Raw genomic sequence first — 19,776 nt, forward strand, 5'->3', positions numbered from 1 at the left:
GCACATGACCAAAATGACCAATAAGGAGACAAGAGACTTTCAAAAGCTGGGGGGAGGAAGAAACAAAGCTCTCTCTCTCTCTCTCTGTCTGTGTGATGCTTTTGCCAGGGACAGAACAGGAATGGAGTCTTAGAACTTAGTAAGTAATCTAGCTAGATATGTGCTAGATTCTGATTTCTTTAAATGGCTGAGAAAAATCAGCTGTGCTGAATGGAATGGATATCCCTGTTTTTGTGTCTTTTTGTAACTTATGGTTTTGCCTAGAGGGATTCTCTATGTTTTGAATCTGATTACCCTGTAAGGTATTTACCATCCTGATTTTACAGGGGTGATTCTTTTTACTTTTCTTCTATTAAAATTCTTCTTTTAAGAAACTGACTGCTTTTTCATTGTTCTTAAGATCCAAGGGTTTGGGTCTGTGGTCACCTATGGAAATTGGTGAGGATTTTTATCAAGCCTTCCCCAGGAAACGGGGGTGTAACGTTTGGGAGGATTTTGGGGGGAAAGACATTTCCAAATGGACTCTTTCCTAATAATAATACTGGTTAGACGTTTGGTGGTGGCAGCGAAAGTCCAAGGGCAAAAGGTAAAATAGTTTGTACCTTGGGGAAGTTTTAACCTAAGCTGGTAAAAATAAGCTTAGGAGGTTTTCATGCAGGTCTCCACATCTGTAGCCTAGAGTTCAGAGTGGGGAAGGAACCTTGACAAGTGTCATCTGCAAATTTGCTGAGGTTGCAATCCACATCATCCTCCAGATAATTAATGAAAATATTGAATAACCTCGGCCCTACAACTGATCCCTACAGAACCCCATTACAAAGAGCCCCATATACTGATGAAAGCCTATTGACAACAGCTATCTGAGATCCATGAGTTACCAGTTTTCAGTCCGTTTTGCATGTTCTCTCCTGATATTGTAAAGTGTTAATTTTTTAACTCAACATTTTCCCCTACTAAATCAAATTCCTCTGAGAAATCAAGGAGAGTGGCAGCAGAATACGGACCCTGGAGTTCAGAAAAGCAGACTTTGACTCCCTCAGGGAACTGATGGGCAGGATCCCCTGGGAGATTAACATGAGCGGGAAAGGAGTCCAGGAGAGTTGGCTGCATTTTAAAGAATCCTTGTTGAGGTTACAGGGACAAACCATCCCGGTGTGTAAAAAGAATAGTAAATATGACAGGAGACCAGTTTGGCTTAACAGTGAAATCCTTGCTGATCTCAAACACAAAAAAGCAGCTTACAAGAAGTGGAAGCTTTGACAAATGACCAAGAAAGAGTATACAAATATTGCTCGGACATGGAGGAGTGAAATCAGGAAGGCCAAATCACAAGAGTAATAAAAAGTGTTTCTTCAGGTATGTTAGCAACAAGAAAAAAGTCAAGGAAAGTGTGGGCCCCTTACTGAATGAGGGAGGCAACCTAGTGACAGAGGATGTGGAAAAAGCTAATGTACTCAATGCTTTTTTTGCCTCTGTCTTCACGAAGAAGGTCAGCTCTCAGACTGCTGCACTGGGCAGCACAGCATGGGGAGGAGGTGACCAAACCTCTGTGGAGAAAGAAGTGGTTCAGGACTATTTAGAAAAACTGGATGAGCACAAGTCCATGGGGCCAGATGCGCTGCATCCGAGAGTGCTAAAGGAGTTGGCGGATGTGATTGCAGAGCCATTGACCATTATCTTTGAAAACTCATGGCGATCGGGAGACGTCCCGGACGACTGGAAAAAGGCTAATGTAGTGCCCATCTTTAAAAAAGGGAAGAAGAAGGATCCTGGGAACTACAAGCCAGTCAGCCTCACCTCAGTCTCTGGAGAAATCCTGGAGCAGGTCTTCAAGGAATCAATTCTGAAGCACTTAGAGGAGAGGAAAGTAATCAGGAACAGTCAGCATGGATTCACCAAGGGCAAGTCATGCCTGACTAAACTAATTGCCTTCTGTGATGAGATAACTGGCTGTGTGGATGAGGGGAAAGCAGTGGATGTGCTATTTCTTGACTTTAGCAAAGCTTTTGACACGGTCTCCCACAGTATTCTTGACAGCAAGTTAGAGAAGTATGGGCTGGATGAATGGACTATAAAGTGGATAGAAAGCTGGCTAGATTGTCAGGCTGAAAGGGTAGTGATCAATGGCTCCATGTCTAGTTGGCAGCCGTAATCAAGTGGAGTGTCCCAAGGGACGGTCCTGGGGCCGGTTTTGTTCAATGTCTTCATTAATGATCTGGAGGATGGTGTGAATTGCGCCCTCAGCAAGTTTACAGAGGGCCCTAGATACAGAGGGCCCTAGACAAATTAGAGGATTGGGCCCAAAGAAATCTGATGAGGTTCAACAAGGACAAGTGCAGAGTCCTGCACTTAGGACGGAAGAATCCTATGCACCACTACAGACTAGGGACCAAATGGCTCATCAGCAGTTCTGCCGAAAAGGACCTAGGGGTTACAGTGGACGAGAAGCTGGATATGAGTCAACAGTGTGCCCTTGTTCCCAAGAAGGCCAATGGGATTTTGGGTTGTATAAGTATGGGCATTGCCAGCAGATTGAGGGACGTGATTGTTCCCCTTTATTCGACATTGGTGAGGCCTAATCTGGAGCATTGTGACCAGTTTTGTGCCACACACTAGAAGAAGGATGTGACAAAATTGGAAAATGTCCAGCCAAGGGCAACAAAAATGATGAGAGGACTGGAACACATAACTTATGAGGAGAGGCTGAGGGAACTGGGATTGTTTAGTCTGTGGAAGAGAAGAATGAGGGGGGATTTGATAGCTGCTTTCAACTATCTGAAAGAGGGTTCCAAAGAGGATGGATCTAGACTGTTCTCAGTGGTGGCAGATGACAGAAGGAGGAGTAATTGTCTCAAGTTGCAGTGCAGGAGGTTTAGCTTGGATATTACGAAAAACTTTTTCACTGGGGTGGATGGTGAAGCACTGGAATGTGTTACCTAAGGAGGTGCTGGAATCTGCTTCATAGAATCATAGAATCTCAGGGTTGGAAGGGACCTCAGGAGGTCATCTAGTCCAACCCCCTGCTCAAAGCAGGACCAATCCCCAATTAAATCATCCCAGCCAGGGCTTTGTCAAGCCTGACCTTAAAAACTTCAAAGGAAGGAACTTCTAAGGAATCCTTAGAGGATTTCAAGGTTAGGCTTGACAAAGCCCTGCCTGGGATGATTTAGTTGGGGATTGGTCATGTTTTGAGCAGTGGTTTGGACTAGATGACCTCCTGAGGTCCCTTCCAAACCTGAGATTCTATGATTCTATGACTGTATGATCTGAGTTGTTCCTGTGATCCACCAAATGTGTACCCTTGATCAATCAACGTGTACTTTCATAAAAATATGAAATCAGGTTTATTTGACAAGATCTGTTTTGCATAAACCTTGTTGGAGACTGCTATGAGTTACATTTCCAGACTTTTTTTAACTAATACCATACCAGCTTTTCCACTGTTTCTTCACCTTGTCAGTTCTTTTATAAATATACCTTTCCCTTTATTTTTAATACTTTACATTTAATACATGAATTGTCTTAAAACTTTTCTAGGACTACCCTTGTTGTTAATATATTTAATAACCTCCTTTTTATGATCCATAGCCCTGCCAAACATGGAGTTTTCCTGCTGCTTTAATGTCCCTTATCAATTTCCATAACTTACCATTTCTATTCTTGGCCATCTATTTAACCTTTTTCTCTTTGGTACATATTACTTCCCCTCCCCCCAATGGCTGCCTTCACTTTACCATTGAACTGGGTTTTTACCCAGAGTTGTTCACTTTGTTGACTGTGGAATCATGAATTTTCCGCTATCTAATAAGCTGTTCTCAAAGAATCACCAATTTTCATTCATATTTTTGTGTCTAAATTTTTCCTCCCAATCAGTTTTGCTGACATTTTGCCTCAGCTTTTGGGAATTAGTCCTCTTGGAGCACTAAGTGTCTATAGTTGGGAACCGGTTGGGAACTGTGCGTTTGAATGTAAATCAAATTCATTTTTTTAAATTTTCCTCTCCTATATCATATGCTCTCTTCTTTGTCTCTTGTGTCAAGTAAAGAGTCCCAGACTTTTCTATCTCTTTCCATATGGCAACCTCCCCTATTCTCAAAGCCTGTCTTGGAAATCCCTTTTATATATTCATATATCCTTAATAGAGACTGGGTGACCCAAACTGGACACACATCCCAAACATGTTATTCTCCATTCCATATCTTAGGGATCTCAACATTGCTTTTATTTTGTCCACTGCTGCAAATGAGCAGGTGTTTCTCTTGAGCTGCTGTCTATGGCACCCAGGTCTTTTCCCTGAGGTATGCTCTCGTTGGGATATTTCTCCCAACCTTTGTCTTGGGAAAAGTTTGTTTTTTTTCACTCTCAGATTTTGAGCAACTGGATGAATGGGGAACTCCCTTCAGTATGGACTCCCTATCCTGGCTCTCATTGCATGGAGGAACAATAACGGATAAACCGTATCCAGACTTGTGTTTCCTGCTGGTGTCTCTTAAAGTTCCCCACCACAAAGTGTAGGAATTATTAACGCAGGGAACACCACAAAATATAGAATTGGATTTAGTAGGATCATTGTTCATAGTTATTTTCTCTGAGTAATTAAATATAATTTTTCAGTGCGTTCAGAGAGATTAATGTGCTTCTCCCATGAGAACAGCCTCCACTAGTACATGCAGTATATCATATTAACGTTGTCTCTCCATTCAGGCATTTCTGCTGTGACCATCACCCGAGACGCTGGGAACACACAAAAAGTCAGAAGAACATACAGTACATGGAGGAGACAGCCTTATGCCTCAGAGTTGGACACCTTCTCCCCTACTCCATGTTAGAATCCAACACAACCGACTTCACCAACCCCTCCACCTTCATCCTGTTGGGCATTCCTGGCCTAGAGGCAGCCCATGTCTGGATCTCCATCCCCTTCTGTGCTATGTACACCACAGCCATCTTGGGGAACTTCACCATCCTGTTCATCGTGAAGAGGGAGCCGAGCCTCCACGGTCCCATGTTCTATTTCCTCTGCATGCTGGCCGTCACTGATCTGGTCATGTCCACATCCACCCTACCCAAAATGCTGAGCATCTTCTGGTTCAATTCCAGGGAGATCAGTTTCAGTGCCTGCCTCACCCAGATGTACTTCGATCACTCCTTCGCAGGGATGGAGTCTGGAATCCTTGTGGCCATGGCTCTGGATCGCTACGTGGCCATCTGCCATCCTCTGAGACATTCCACCATCCTGACACGTCCCCTGGTGGCCAAGATCGGCCTGGCCGTGGTGCTGCGCAGTGGTATAATCGCATTACCCTACCCGTTCCTGGCGAGGCGGTGGCCATATTGCAGAACCAACATCATCCCCCACTCCTATTGTGGGCACATAGCTGTGGTGAAGCTGGCCTGTGCTGACATCCGCATTAGTAGTTACTATGGCCTGTTTGAACTTTTCTCTGTGAACGGAATGGATGTGTTTTTTATCGCTGTGTCCTATACTCAGATCCTCCTTGCCATCTTCCGCTTACAAACAAAGGATGCCCGGCTCAAAACTTTTGGGACCTGCATCTCTCATCTTTGTGCCATCTTTGCTTTGTACATCCCAATTTTCTTCTTCTCGCTTTCGCAGCGGTTTGGCCACAATGTGCCACTGTATTTACGCGTTCTCATTACCAGTGTGTACCAGGTGGTGCCCCCTGTGCTGCACCCCATGATTTACGGGGTGAGGACCAAACAGATCCGGGGCAGGCTGCTCCAGCTCTTTACTCATAAAGAGACCTAAATATTTTCTCCTTGTGCTCTGGCTCTCAGATTGAGCTCTGTGCAGAGCTGGCTGGTGCATGGTGCATGGACCTGGGCCCCTTCCCTAAATCACTTACTGGACAGACAGAGAGACATTAAACCCTTTCCTGTCCTTACTGTTCTCTGTCAATGTGATTAACTGGGGAGTCAGTCTATGCACACTTTACTGGGTTGCCACCTTTCTTATTGCCGGTAGCTGGATCCTTGAAATTACAATCTTGCCCCAACTCTTCTGTCAAGCCTTGACGCTGCTGTGTATCTTTCTCCCAAATGCCCTGCCCCTGTCACTTGCTCTTGTCTTCCCTTCCCCTTGTCAGCTGTGACCCACTCATCTCTAAAACCAATATGTTCTCACATCTTATGGCAAGTTAATTAAGGGACAGTGGTTAGTGTTAAAATGATAATGTTTATTCTAAATTTGTTACTAACTCTGTGGAGAGAGGTTTCAGAGCAGCAGCCGTGTTAGTCTGTATTCGCAAAAAGAACAGGAGGACTTGTGGCACCTCAGAGACTAAAATATTTATTTGAGCACAAGCTTTCGTGCATCCGATGAAGTGAGCTGTGGCTCACAAGAGCTTATGCTCAAATAAATGTGTTAGTCTCTAAGGTGCCACAAGTCCTCCTTTTTTTTCTGTAGAGAGAGAAACCCCGTCAGGACTCCTGGGATCTATCTCAGCTCTGTGAGGGGAATGGGGTACAGTGTGTCACAGCAGGAGGCAGATACATCTGGGGTCTGAATGAGAAGACCAGAATGGCCACACTGGGTCAGACCAATGGTCCATGTAGCCCAGTAGCCTGTCTTCCGACAGTGCCCAGTGCCAGGCGCTTCAGAGAGAATGAACAGAACATGGCAATCCCCATGTGATTCGTGTGAAGCAGCTCTGCAGACGGGGGCAGAAGCCCCGAGGCCGGGGTGTCTCAGCTTCATCTGGCAGGAGTTCAAGCCTCCAGCCCCAGTAGGAGCCACCAGGGGAGGGGAAGAGCCTTTAGGGGCTGCTCTCTTCCTTACATCTCCCTTTCCCTTTGTGCAGATGGAGATGGGTTGCACTGCACCGCCAGTACAGTCGCCGTACCCGTGGTATGCTCCCTCTTTGCCCATCTCCTTGGGCCACAGGCCATAACAGAGGACCAGCCAGAGGATCCTCATGTCTCCACTACCCCTTCCCGCACTGTGCTGTGGGATGAGCGTCACCGTTTTCTGGTAGACACCAGTGATTTCAAGGGTAAGGTGAAGCTCCCTCTCCAGCGTTGGGGAGACTTCCATCTCATCCTCTTGGCCATGAGGGCTGTTTTGGAGAAGTGGAGGGGAACCGGGAGGCAGGACATCCTACTCTACCAGTGGGGCCGCAATTTCGGTGACAAGCCTTTCAGGTTGGTCAGTGATTGTTGCAAGGCTGGCTGGGGATCCTCCTGCCCACAAGGGTCCTCCTCAGCCCTCAGAATGAAGCCAACCATCTTTTCATCATTGAACACCAGAGGCTCTGGGGTGGGTCTCCACTGTTGCCAGGTGTTCTCCTTCCTTTGTGACACAGGGTACTCTTTGGCTTGCCTGCAGGAAACCTGCATGGATCCAGGTGCCAAGACCAGTTGGCGGCTGGAGTGAGGGGACCGGGTATATTTTAGAGCCCTCAGAGCTCATTTGGCTGGCGTGGCCACCCTGTTCTCCCCTGACCTACAGCCTGAGATGCTGGGAGTTGCCGAGGTCGTCCCTGGTTGCCTGCTGCACCTCCAGGCCTGTGTGGAGGGGCTGACGTTGAATCTGTTCAGTGTCTACCCCAGGAATGCAGGCTCGGAGTGGGTGTGTTTCTATCAACAGGTGTTTGCCTCCCTGGGCGCCTTGGATCCTCAGTAGTGCCTGGGCCTGGGTGGGGATTTTAATACCATCTTTGTGGACCTGAATTACTCAGCGCTTGAGAGCAGCCAGGCCTCTGCAGGCATCCTCAGAGAGATGGTTAATCCTCACTCCCTGGTGGACGTCTGGCATGACCAACACCCGGATGACAATCCCGCTTTTACCTATGTCCAGGTGGAGGTAGATCCGTCACGCTACTCCTGGTTGGACTGCATGTATGTATTTTGTTTCCATCTTGCCCGGGCCCACTCCTCCAGCATTCGACCGGCCCAGTTCTCGGCCCACCATTTAGTGGTCATGATGGCTTCTTTCATCTTGGATCTCACCTGGGGCTCTTCACCCTTCAGATCCCCTCTTCGCATACTCCAGGAGGTGGAGGCCACCTTATTGCCTACTGCTTGGGTTTTCCTTGAACAGGTCCTACAGGAGGGTGCTCCCCATCTACGCCTCACCCCAGGACCTCTGGAATTCTTGATTTGGCTCCTGTCCCATGAGTCCCTCTGGCCCCCTCCCTTTCATAACCAAGGTGGGCTGCACGCCCTGCGGCTGGTTTATTTCTGAATTCCACCAAGGGAACAACTTTACATGCTCCGTTTCCTGAGATGCCCTGATAGCAAGTGGCGGGACAAAGAACACCTTCAGTGGGTGAGGAACCGCGGTGGGCCAGAAAGTACTCCAACCTGGTCCCACGGCACACCGGGGATATCGGTTGGTGGCTCTTTCATGCAGCCATGAGCATAGGCATGTACGTGGCACAGTTCACCCCCATTCCAGATGCCTGCCCATTTTGTGATATGAGACAAACCCTGGCACATGCCTATCTAGAATGTGCAAGATTGCAGCCCCTATTCCAGCTCCTCCACAGCTTCCACAGAAGTTTCAGGCTGCACTTTTCTCCACACCTTGTCATATATGCTTACTGCTTTCGCTCACATATAGGATGCTGCCTGCAGGTCCCTTGTGTTACAGGTGAAATATACTCTAATATGAATCTGTACATTTATTCATAAAAGAAATAATCAAACCTGTAAGAAAATAATAAACTGATAAGAAAAGATATGAGGTCAAGAAAATACTATACTATAGGCTGCCACAGCTGCAGGCTGCTGGTTGATAATGGCCAGGGGCTTAGAAGTGACAGAGAGGGGGAGGCACCTCTGTGTTGGGGTGAGTTACAAATCGAAAGAGTGAGCTGGACCTGAATGAAGCAGGAGAAGAGAGAGAGAGAGAGATGGCATGAAACCCACTTGAGCGGATACTCCCTTGACTAATTCTGGAAGAACTCGGTGGAACTCTGATGCCAGTCATCTCTACTATGAAACAGGCTTAAAAACTCAAACCATGTCTCTGTGCATAATTCTCTTTTAACCAGTAATCTCTCTTTTTTAATAAATCTTAGTTTAGTTAATAAGATTTGGCTGTAAGTGAGCATTTGGGTAATGTCTGAAATGTCCATTCCTCTGGGAGGTGATGTGTAGAACCCTTTTGGATTGGTAGAACTTTATTATACGATGAGCAAGATTATCAATAATCATCATCATACTTGGCTGTCTGGGTGGAAGCTCAGGTTGGGTTGCTTTAGGGGAACTATGTTTTGGCTTCTGTATAAGCAGTAAAGCATTGCAAAACACTGTTTTGTTGTTGCCTTGGTAAGTCCAAGTAGTAGAATAGCCACCCATTTTGGGGATTTTCAGCCATTCATGATTTTACTGACCTCTCTCATATCCCCCCCTTAGTCATCTCTTTCCCAAGGTGAAAAGACCCATTCTCATTAATCTCTCCTCCTACGGAAGCTGTTCCCTACCCCTCATCATTCTGATTTTCCCTAACTTTTTCCATCCCAATATCTCTTTCTGAGACGGGAAGATCAGCTCTGCAGGCAGTAGTTTAGGTGTGGGCGTACCATGGATTTAGATAGCGGCAATATGATATTTTCACTCTTATTATCTTTCCCTTTCTAACTGATTCCCTGAAGTACATGGAGGGGATGTTTTCAGAGAACTATCCACAATTAAGCCAAGCTCTGTTTCTTGAGGGGTAACTGATAATTTAGACCCCACCACTGGATATGTATAGTTGGGATTCTGTTTTCCAATAGCCATTATGTTGTCCACAGGTTCCTGGAGCATACTTTGTCCCTCCTGCAATGAATGGTTTCTCCTGCAATTGGAGACTGTCTGTCTGCTGCAGCCATGGTCCTGAAACCCATGAGTCCGCTCTGCCACCCTTGTGCCTCTGTTCTTCCCCAGCTTCTCCTGACTCATCCAGTGTCTCTGGTTTTGAAGGGCTGAACAACACTTCCTCTCTCTGATCCCTCTTCTGTGGCATTGGAAAAGGCACAGAGAAAGGCAACAGAAATGATTAGGGGTATGGAACACCTTCCATATGAGGAGAGAAAAAAAAGAGAAAGAGAAAAAAGTCTGGGGCTTTCAGCTTGGAAAAGACATGATGAAAGTGGGATATGAGGTCTTCAAAATAATGCCTGATGTGGAAAAAAATGAATCAGGAAGGGTTATTGACTCCTTCACTTAACAGAAGAACTGGGGGTCACCCAATGAAATGAATAGGCAGCAGTTTTGAAACGAAAAAAAAAAAAGAATTTCTTCCCAGTCAACCTGTGCAATTTTGGGCCAGAGGATGTTGTGAAGGCCAAGAGTGTAACAGGATTCCGGTAGAGCTATATAACATCAATCAATGGCTGTTAGCCAGGATGGGCAGGGATGGTGTCCCTAGCCTTTCTTTGCCAGATTCTGGGTGTGGGTGACATCAGTCACTTGATGATTTCCATGTTCTGTTCATTCCCTCTGGGGCACATGGCACTGGCCACTCTTGGCAAACAGGCTACTAGGCTAAATGGGCCATTCGTCTTATCCAATATGGGCATTCTAATGTTCTTATGTAGTCCCAAGATTTATCTGCCCCCCGCCCCCCGGCATCCACGCCCCTTCCGGAGCTGAGACGTGGTGTCACATGGAAACCACTGACAGGTGCTTTACAGACTATTGCTCACTATTTCCAGGAGGTATCCACCTTTTACAGATGGGAAAACTAGGGCAGCAGAAGGGGAAGTGTCTTGAGCCAGGACCATCTCCCACGAGTCCCTCGCTGCCAATCCATACCTGGCTCGTACAGTCCACGCAGCAGCACAGAGGTGTGGTGTTCTCTCTCCCTTTCTTTCTCTAGTGAGGGAATTTCCCCTGATTTCCATGGGGCTGCACCCACTTGCAGCAGCTGAGGATTTGGCCCAAGTCAATGAACTGGAGACAAAGCATCAGCAGGGACCAGTGAGCTGGGAGCAAAGCGTCCCAGCTCTGCCACGGATTCACTGGGTGACCTTGTCACTGAGCCACCAGAGACACTGCCGCCCTCTGAACCACAACCTCTACAGGCAGTAGCTGAAGATTATTATTTATTATTTCTAGTGTGCCCTGATCCGGGCTGCAGAATCACACACTGCATTGATTTGACAGCCTGCAGCAGACCCTTGGGCTCGATGCATTATGTCTCGAGAAGTGCGCTGTTTCCCTGGAGCTAGAATCCAGGATGTGACCGAGTGTCTGTCAAGACAGATCAAGACCTCGGACCGCTACCCCAGATGTAAGTGGGGAAGTGAGATACTGGTAGGAAACACAAGGAAGAGGTTACAAGTCAGGAACCCTCCTGATTCACACCGAGAAAGCAGGGCAATCGGCTAGTTATCTTAGATGCATGTACAAAAATGCAAGGAGCCTGGGAAACAAGCCGGCAGAATTGGAAGTCCTGGCACAGTCAAGGAACTATGCTATGATTGGAATAACAGAGACTTGGTGGGGTAGCTCACATGAGTGGAGCCCTGTCATGGGTGGGAATAAACTGTTCGGGAAGGACATGCGGGAGAGAAAAGGTGGGGGAGTTGCTAGTCTGTAAGAGAGCGGTCTGATTGCTCAGAGCTCCAGTATGAAAGTGGAGAAAAGCCTGTTTTGTGAGATCCCTTTGACAGTCTTCAGTGTCTTCTTTGTCACTTCTGGCTGGGCACAGGGGTGGGCAAGGAGCGAATGGATGGGAAGATGGAGCAGAAAGAGGAGGGGTTGGTTCAGTCCTTGAAAAACACAGAGACTGGATGAGCCAGAAGGAGCTGGGGCAGGAGCGAGGCACACAGGCGGCAGAGGGGAATCTCTGGTTGCAGGGCTCTGGCTGCAGCGGTGAGACAGACTCCGACTGGAGGAGAAGCCGTGAGCTGCTGGAGGTGGCCCCAGAACACCCCAGAGGACTCTGACTGAATCCCAAAGAATGCTCCAGGGTCGTGAGGACACAGAGCCACGGTGGCAGATATGAAAGCTCTGGGGGCTGTTATTTATTTGGCTTCAGCGACAACATCGACAACAGCGACAATATGGCAGATGTTAGAAACTGGGACTGAACTTGTGGTCCCAGGTTGAAGGGATTTCTAGCCTGTTTGGCAGATTGGTGGATTGTTTGTACCATCAGGGTGACGCACTGCTCGACTCTAAGTCTGTCTAGCGTATAGAACTCAGATTGTGATTTTCTTTATTTCTCAGATTTCAACTTTGTTCTGTACATTATTACTTATAATCATTTAAACAACCAATCTGTATCTAATTATAAATCTGTTTTCTATTTTTTTACTTAATACAGGATGTTGTTTGAAAGGTAAAAGGGAAATCTGCTCAGGCTGATGTATCGTCCTCTCCACATTGAGGGAGGGGCAGACTGGGAAATAAAGTCACACTGGTCAGGCTTTTGGCCAGGGCAAGATGGTACAGCTCTTGGGTCCTAGGTTGGAGAGCTTGGGAGGAAATGGCTGGAGCCTCTCTATTGTTGTTTCATGGATGGCTTGTGAAAGCATTCATGTAACTGCATCTGGGTATCTCCCTGTCTGTGTATAGCTATGTAAGTGCAAGACCTGAGAGGATTGCAGCTTGTCACAACCTCACAGTTTGAGAGGAGTCTCAGACTCGTATGCTGGAGGGCTCGGCTGTCCCCAGTTCGAGGTTGTACCCCAGGGAATCCCTTTTCCACCCTGCAGTGAACAGGCCCTGCAAGACCGTGAGTCCGTTTCCTCATTGTCATGTGGTCACTGAGGGACAGACAGAGAGACCGTGGCAATGGAAGGGAAGTCAGGACACTTGGGTTCTATGAGTCAGTCTCTGTGTGACCTTGGGCAAGTCATGTCTCCCCATGCCTCAGTTTACCGATCAGGGAAATGGGGATGGTTCAGAGTGACTTTCCCTTGCTAGGTGTTTTGAAGATCCCTCAATGAAAGGTGCAACACAGCATGATGATAGTTACTGATGAGAAGTACTGATCTCTGATGCCTTAGCAACGGCCCCATGTGTTTTCTGTAAGTGCTTGTCTCTCCTCTTACTCAACTTTCCCCAGATCTGTGGGTCCACTGTCTACCATCTACCCATCTATCCTGACAATTTACAGGATATCAGATATTCTGGAGAGTTAGGCATTATCCCTAGTTTTTTTGCTCATCACCTCATCACCTCTAATTTTGAAATATATACACACAAACATACAAAGCAGCCAATTCCTCTCTGACTCAGTACAGAGCCCACGAGTTCTCATCTCCCTTTGGGAAGGTTCCTTAATTACTGTTTACTCCTGAAGCTGGATAATTAGCACATAAGCAGAGACATACTTGTCTACAACCTGTTTACATTCAGGTCCTCCCTTCTCCTCTGGAGGCTGAGAGAATCCCACTGGGATTACACAGAGCTACATTATAAACTGTGCATGCCGTGTGTTGGCTCTCAGCGTGGGATGTTGCTGGAGATGCTGGGGTGAGAGAGGCGTGGGTCACGGCTACCTGAGGGGGATTCCTTGGGAGGACACTTCCGTCTCAGAATTCACAGGTATCATCTCTTGCTGAGAGGCTGATTGTCAAACCCTGAGTAACGTGGGTGTGGTGGGATAGAGAGTAAGTCTGTGGTCCTTGAAACGTCCCAGGGCCCTTGCCGTAAGTGATGAGTTTGCTAAAGAATCACTGGCCAAAATGTCACTCTTTACTGTGCACCCCTGCTCATCCCGCCTGATGGACTACAGCCCCAAGGTGGTAAATTTCAGTGGCACAGTGAATCCTTCAGGGCGAAAGATATTATTAGCGGTGCATTACAAGACCAAATTCTGAGACCACGACCCGTGCTGTGCTCAGGCCCCAGTGAGGCAAAACTCCCCTTGGAGAAAGAACCTAGAACAGACGTCAGGAGCCAAATGTGTGTTAATGCACAGACACTGTCACCCACTCCTCTTGTGTTTCAAGACTCTGTCTGTTAATGGTGCAGAGGGACAGGGGCTGTTACCTGACTTTTATCTGCTGGAAAGCTTGGAGGTGCTAGAGCTCCTCACTCGAACAATAATGAGAATTTTTAACATGGGTAACACATACTTTCTTCTCGCTTCATTCTAGAAGTCGGCTGAACTGTTCTGCCTGAAACTTTCAAAAAACAATACTGCTCGAAGCAGACACCCAGCTTGGGAAATCTCAGTCCAAACACTGAAAATTTGGCATACTTATAAGCAAGTCGAAATGAGGTCTTCTAATGGAAGGTGTCAGACAGCATTAACTATGGGTGATGTCACCAGCACCACCTGCAATGGCCAATCCATTTGGGAATAACATTCTTCTATGCTCCTCTCTCCAATGATGTTGGTAGCATGGAGTTCTGGAGGCAAAATATGAATTATATTAGCAATTATCTTTACTTAATGTTATATGGTCAGACTTTCAATTTAACTAAACAGTCCCTAGTTCATGTTATGAGACACGTTAAATATAAATGCCTGTTCTACTTTCTTTATCAATAGATCCATAGGGTTTAAGGTCAGAAGGAACCATTTGATCAAACTGTCTGACCTCCTGTAAAACACCGGCCCATTAAATTTCACTGAGTTACCTCTGGATTGTGCCAAAAGTCTTCTGTGTATTTGAAGACCACTATCATGTCCCCCATTAATCTCCACTTTTCCAAATAAACATACTGGTTCCTTCAGCTTGCTCATACGGTTTGTATTCCATCCTTTGCATAACATTTCTTACTGGCCTATGTATACTTTACCGTTTCTCTACATTCTTTCTATACATTGGTGAGCAGAACTGGACACATTACTCCAATTGAGACCTAACCTGCACCAAGCAGAGGAATAATATCACGTACCGTGACTTGCACGTGATACTTCTGCTAAGGTAAACTAACATTGCATTTGTCTTTTTTGAAACAGCAAAAAAATCCAAACCCCAGACAGATGTAGCTATATCACAGAATCATAGAACTGGAAGGGACCTCAAGAGGTCATCAAGTCCACTCATGGAAGGACCAGAAGCATTTATAACATCCCTGACAGTTGTTTCTCTAACTTGCTCATTGAAACAACCTTTTAGGTATTTGAAAACTGTTATCATGTAACCCCTCAGTCTTCTCTTTTTCAGAGTACACAAACCCAATTTTTTCAGTCTTCCCTCAGAGGTCATGTTTTCAAGACCCCTAATCATCCTTTTCTCCAGCTGTTCCAGATCATTTTGAATGTTTATCCGATTCTCCAAAGGCCTTCTTCAACCCCTCCCAACTCGGTATCATCTGCTAACTTAAAAATTGTACTCTCTATGCCATGAAATAAATTGTTGATGAAGACATTGAAAGGAACTGAACCCAGAACTGATCTCCCCACTTGTTATGTCCTTCCAGCCTGATGGTGAACCACTGATAATTACTCTCTGGGAGCAGTTTTCCAACCAGTTATGCACCCACCTTATTTTAGCTCCATCTAGGTTGTATTTCCCTAGTTTCTTAGTGGGAAGATCATGCAATACTGTACCAAAAGCCTTACTAAAATTGAGATATACCACACCTACTACTTCCCCCCATCCACAAGGCTTGTTACCCTGTCAAAGAAAGCTATCAGATTGGTTGGACATGATTTGTTCTTGACAAATCCATGCTATCACTTATCATCTTATTATCTTCTAGATGTTTTCAAATTGATTCCTTAATTATTTGCTCCATTATCATACCTGGTACAGAAGTTAAGCTGACTGGTCTGTAATTGCCTGAGGTGCCCTTAGTTCCCATTTTATAGATAGGCACTCTATGTGCTCTTTTCCAGTCTTCCAGAATCTCCCCTGTCTTCCATGACTTTTCAAAGATAATAGCTAATGGCTCAGATATCTCCTCAGTCAGTTCCTTGAGTATTCTAGGATGCATTTCATCAGGCTCTGGTGATTTGAAGACATCTGACTTGTCCACGTAACTTTGTACTTGTTCTTTCCCTTTTTTAGCATTTGAACCTACCCCATTGCATCCGATGAAGTGAGCTTATGCTCAAATAAATTGGTTAGTCTCTAAGGTGCCACAAATACTCCTTTTCTTTTTGCGAATACAGACTAACACGGCTGTTACTCTGAAACCCATTTTCACTGGCATTCTCTATGTTAGGTGTCCAAACACCAACAACTGTCTTAGTGGAAACCAAATCAAAGAAGTCATTAAGCACCTCTGCCATTTCCACATTTTTTGTTATTGCTTTTGCCTCTTCATTTAGTAATGGAACTACACTGTCCTTGGTCTTCCGATTGCTTCCAATGTATTTGTAGAATGTTTTCTTGTTATAGTTTCTTGTTTCCTTTATGTATCCAGCTAGTTTGGTCGCGTTTTGTGCGTTGGCCTTTCTAATTTCGCTCCTACATGTAGGTGTTTTTGATTTGTTTATATTTCTCCTTTGTAATTTGACCTTGTTTCCACTTTTTTAGGATCCTTTTTTGGTTTTTAGATCATTGAAGATCTCCTGGTTGTTAGGATATAGATATTCAGGCCTGTCTGTAAAGGCCTATACTATAAGAATTTAGGTGTTTTCTTATCACTTGGCTAGTTATAGAGGTACAAAAGAGAATCAAAATCACTGTCTGCCGATGTAAGGGTCTTTTCTTACTGTGACCATCTGAGGCCCTGTTCTTAGGCTAAGGCCTTTGGCTAAGCAACAGAGGAAGCCATAAGCTGGGAAGCGAATGGTCACATCCTCACATTCCAAACTAGTCACATTGAAATAAGGTGCTATTGGGCTGTTAGGAATACAATCCTGTCCTGATCGTGCCTATCACCTCCAGAGAAAGGGAAGTGCCTAGAAAATGTAAAAGGAAACTTAGTTTGATAGCATCCTGTCTGGCAAGAACTCACTTATCAATAGCTGGGATGTGAAATCCTCACTTCTATATTGTCTTGTCATTATAATACTCCTTCACTTTGCCATTGTTTGTCTGTATAATCTCTGGTTCTGTGATTGTTCCTGTCTGCTGTATAATTAATTTTACTGGTTGTAAACTCATTAAGGTGGTGTGATATAATTGGTTACATAATCATGTTATAATATGTTAGGATTGGTTAGTTAAATTTCAGGAAAATGATTGGTTAAGGTATAGCTAAGCAGAACTCAAGTTTTACTATATAATCTGTAGTCAATGAGGAAGTGAGTGGGCGTGGGTGGGAGGGGGTGGGCATGCGAGTGGGGGAAATGGGAACGGGGAATGGGGATAAGGAAATTGGAATCATGTTTTGCTAAACGGGGGAAAGGGAACAGGGACACAGGTAAGGCTCTGTGGTGTCAGAGCTGGGAAGGGGGACACTAAGGAAGGAAACTGGAATCATGCTTGCTGTAAGTTCACCCCAATAAACATCAAATTGTTTGCACCTTTGGACTTTGGGTATTGTTGCTCTTTGTTCATGCGAGAAGGACCAGGGAAGTGAGTGGGTGAAGAAATAAGCCCCCTAACACTGGTTAATCCACTGCGGTCTCTTGCCATACATCCTATCTTTCCTGTGCAGTGGGATAGTTTGCTCTGGATGAATGGGGAACTCCCTTCAGTATGGACTCCCTATCCTGGCTCTCATTGCATTGAGGAACAATCCAAACTTGTGTTTCCTACTGGTGTCTCTTAAGGTTCCCCACCACAAAGTGTAGGAATTATTAACGCAGGGAACACCACAAAATATAGAATTGGATTTAGTAGGATCATTGTTCATAGTTATTTTCTCTGAGTAATTAAATATAATTTTTCAGTGCGTTCAGAGAGATTAATGTGCTTCTCCTATGAGAACAGCCTCCATTAGTACATGTAGTGTCTCATATTAACATTGTCTCTCCATTCAGGCATTTCTGCTGTGACCATCACCCGAGACCCTGGGAACACACAAAAAGTCAGAGGAACATACAGTACATGGAGGAGACAGCCTTATGCCTCAGAGTTGGACACCTTCTCCCCTACTCCATGTTAGAATCCAACACAACCCACTTCACCAACCCCTCCACCTTCATCCTGTTTGGCATTCCTGGCCTAGAGGCAGCCCATGTCTGGATCTCCATCCCCTTCTGTGCTATGTACACCACAGCCATCTTGGGGAACTTCACCATCCTGTTCATCGTGAAGAGGGAGCCGAGCCTCCACGGTCCCATGTTCTATTTCCTCTGCATGCTGGCCATCACTGATCTGGTCATGTCCACATCCACCCTGCCCAAAATGCTGAGCATCTTCTGGTTCAATTCCAGGGAGATCAGTTTCAGTGCCTGCCTCACCCAGATGTACTTCGATCACTCCTTCTCAGGGATGGAGTCTGGAATCCTTGTGGCCATGGCTTTGGATCGCTACGTGGCCATCTGCCATCCTCTGAGATATTCCACCATCCTGACACGCCCCCTGGTGGCCAAGATAATCCTGGCCGTGGTGCTGCGCAGTGGAATAATTGCATTACCCTACCCGTTCCTGGCGAGGCGGTGGCCATATTGCAGAACCAACGTCATCCCCCACTCCTATTGTGGGCACATAGCTGTGGTGAAGCTGGCCTGTGCTGACATCTGCATCAGTAGTTACTATGGCCTGTTTGATCTTTTCTCTGTGAACGGAATGGATGTGTTTTTTATCGCTGTGTCCTATACTCAGATCCTCCGGGCAATCTCCCGCCTCCCAACCAAGGATGCCCGGCTCAAAACTTTTGGGACCTGCATCTCTCATCTTTGTGCCATCTTTGCTTTGTACATCCCAATTTTCTTCTTCTCTCTTTTGCAGCGGGTTGGCCACAATGTGCCACTGTATTTATGCGTTCTCATTACCAGTGTGTACCAGGTGGTGCCCCCTGTGCTGCACCCCATGATTTACGGGGTGAGGACCAAACAGATCCGGGGCAGGCTGCTCCAGCTCTTTACTCATAAAGAAACCTAAATATTTTCTCCTTGTGCTCTGGCTCTCAGATTGAGCTCTGTGCAGAGCTGGCTGGTGCATGGTGCATGGACCTGGACCCCTTCCCTAAATCACTTACTGGACAGAGAGAGAGACATTAAACCCTTTCCTGTCCTCACTGTTCTCTGTCAATGTGATTAACTGGGGAGTCAGTCTATGCACACTTCACTGGGTTGCCACCTTTCTTATTGCCGGTAGCTGGATTTCTAAAGTTACAATCTTGCCCCAACTCTTCTGTCAAGCCTTGACACTGTCTTTCTCCCAAATGCCCTGCCCCTGTCACTTGCTCCTGTCTTCCCTCCACCTTGTCAGCTGTGACCCACTCATCTCTAAAACCAATATGTTCTCACATCTTATGGCAAGTTAATTAAGGGACAGTGGTTAGTGTTAAAATGATAATGTTTATTCTAAATTTGTTACTAACTCTGTGGAGAGAGGTTTCAGAGAGCAGCCGTGTGAGTCTGTATTCGCAAAAAGAACAGGAGGACTTGTGGCACTTCAGAGACTAACATATTTATTTGAGCATAAGCTTTCGTGCATCCGATGAAGTGAGCTGTAGCTCACGAAAGCTTATGCTCAAATAAATGTGTTAGTCTCTAAGGTGCCACAAGTCCTCCTTTTTTTTCTGTGGAGAGAGAGACCCCGTCAGGACTCCTGGGATCTATCTCAGCTCTGGAAGGGGAATGGGGTACAGTGTGTCACAGCAGGAGGCAGATACATCTGGGGTCTGAATGAGAAGACCAGAATGCCCATACTGGGTCAAGCCAATGGTCCATGTTGCCCAGTAGCCTGTCTTCCGACAGTGCCCAGTGCCAGGCGCTTCAGAGAGAATGAACAGAACATGGCAATCCTCATGTGATTCGTGTGAAGCAGCTCTGCAGACGGGGGCAGAAGCCCCGAGGCC

General features: G+C 46.1%; 2 protein-coding genes across 2 annotated transcripts; both read left to right on the forward strand.

Annotated features, from left to right (window-relative positions):
* Positions 1-4,822: 4,822 nt before the first annotated feature.
* On the forward strand, positions 4,823-5,770 carry LOC102930698 (olfactory receptor 52E4-like). The gene has a single exon (XM_007055692.2). The coding sequence runs from the start codon at positions 4,823-4,825 to the stop codon at positions 5,768-5,770; it is 948 nt and encodes a 315-aa protein (XP_007055754.2).
* Positions 5,771-17,906: 12,136 nt separating this feature from the next.
* On the forward strand, positions 17,907-18,854 carry LOC119565128 (olfactory receptor 52E4-like). The gene has a single exon (XM_037889552.1). It carries the CDS (start codon positions 17,907-17,909, stop codon positions 18,852-18,854), a length of 948 nt encoding a protein of 315 aa, XP_037745480.1.
* The last annotated feature ends 922 nt before the right edge of the window (positions 18,855-19,776 follow it).

The sequence above is a fragment of the Chelonia mydas genome, chromosome 1 (assembly GCF_015237465.2).
Source record: "Chelonia mydas isolate rCheMyd1 chromosome 1, rCheMyd1.pri.v2, whole genome shotgun sequence".
Classification (NCBI taxonomy): Eukaryota; Metazoa; Chordata; order Testudines; family Cheloniidae; genus Chelonia; species Chelonia mydas.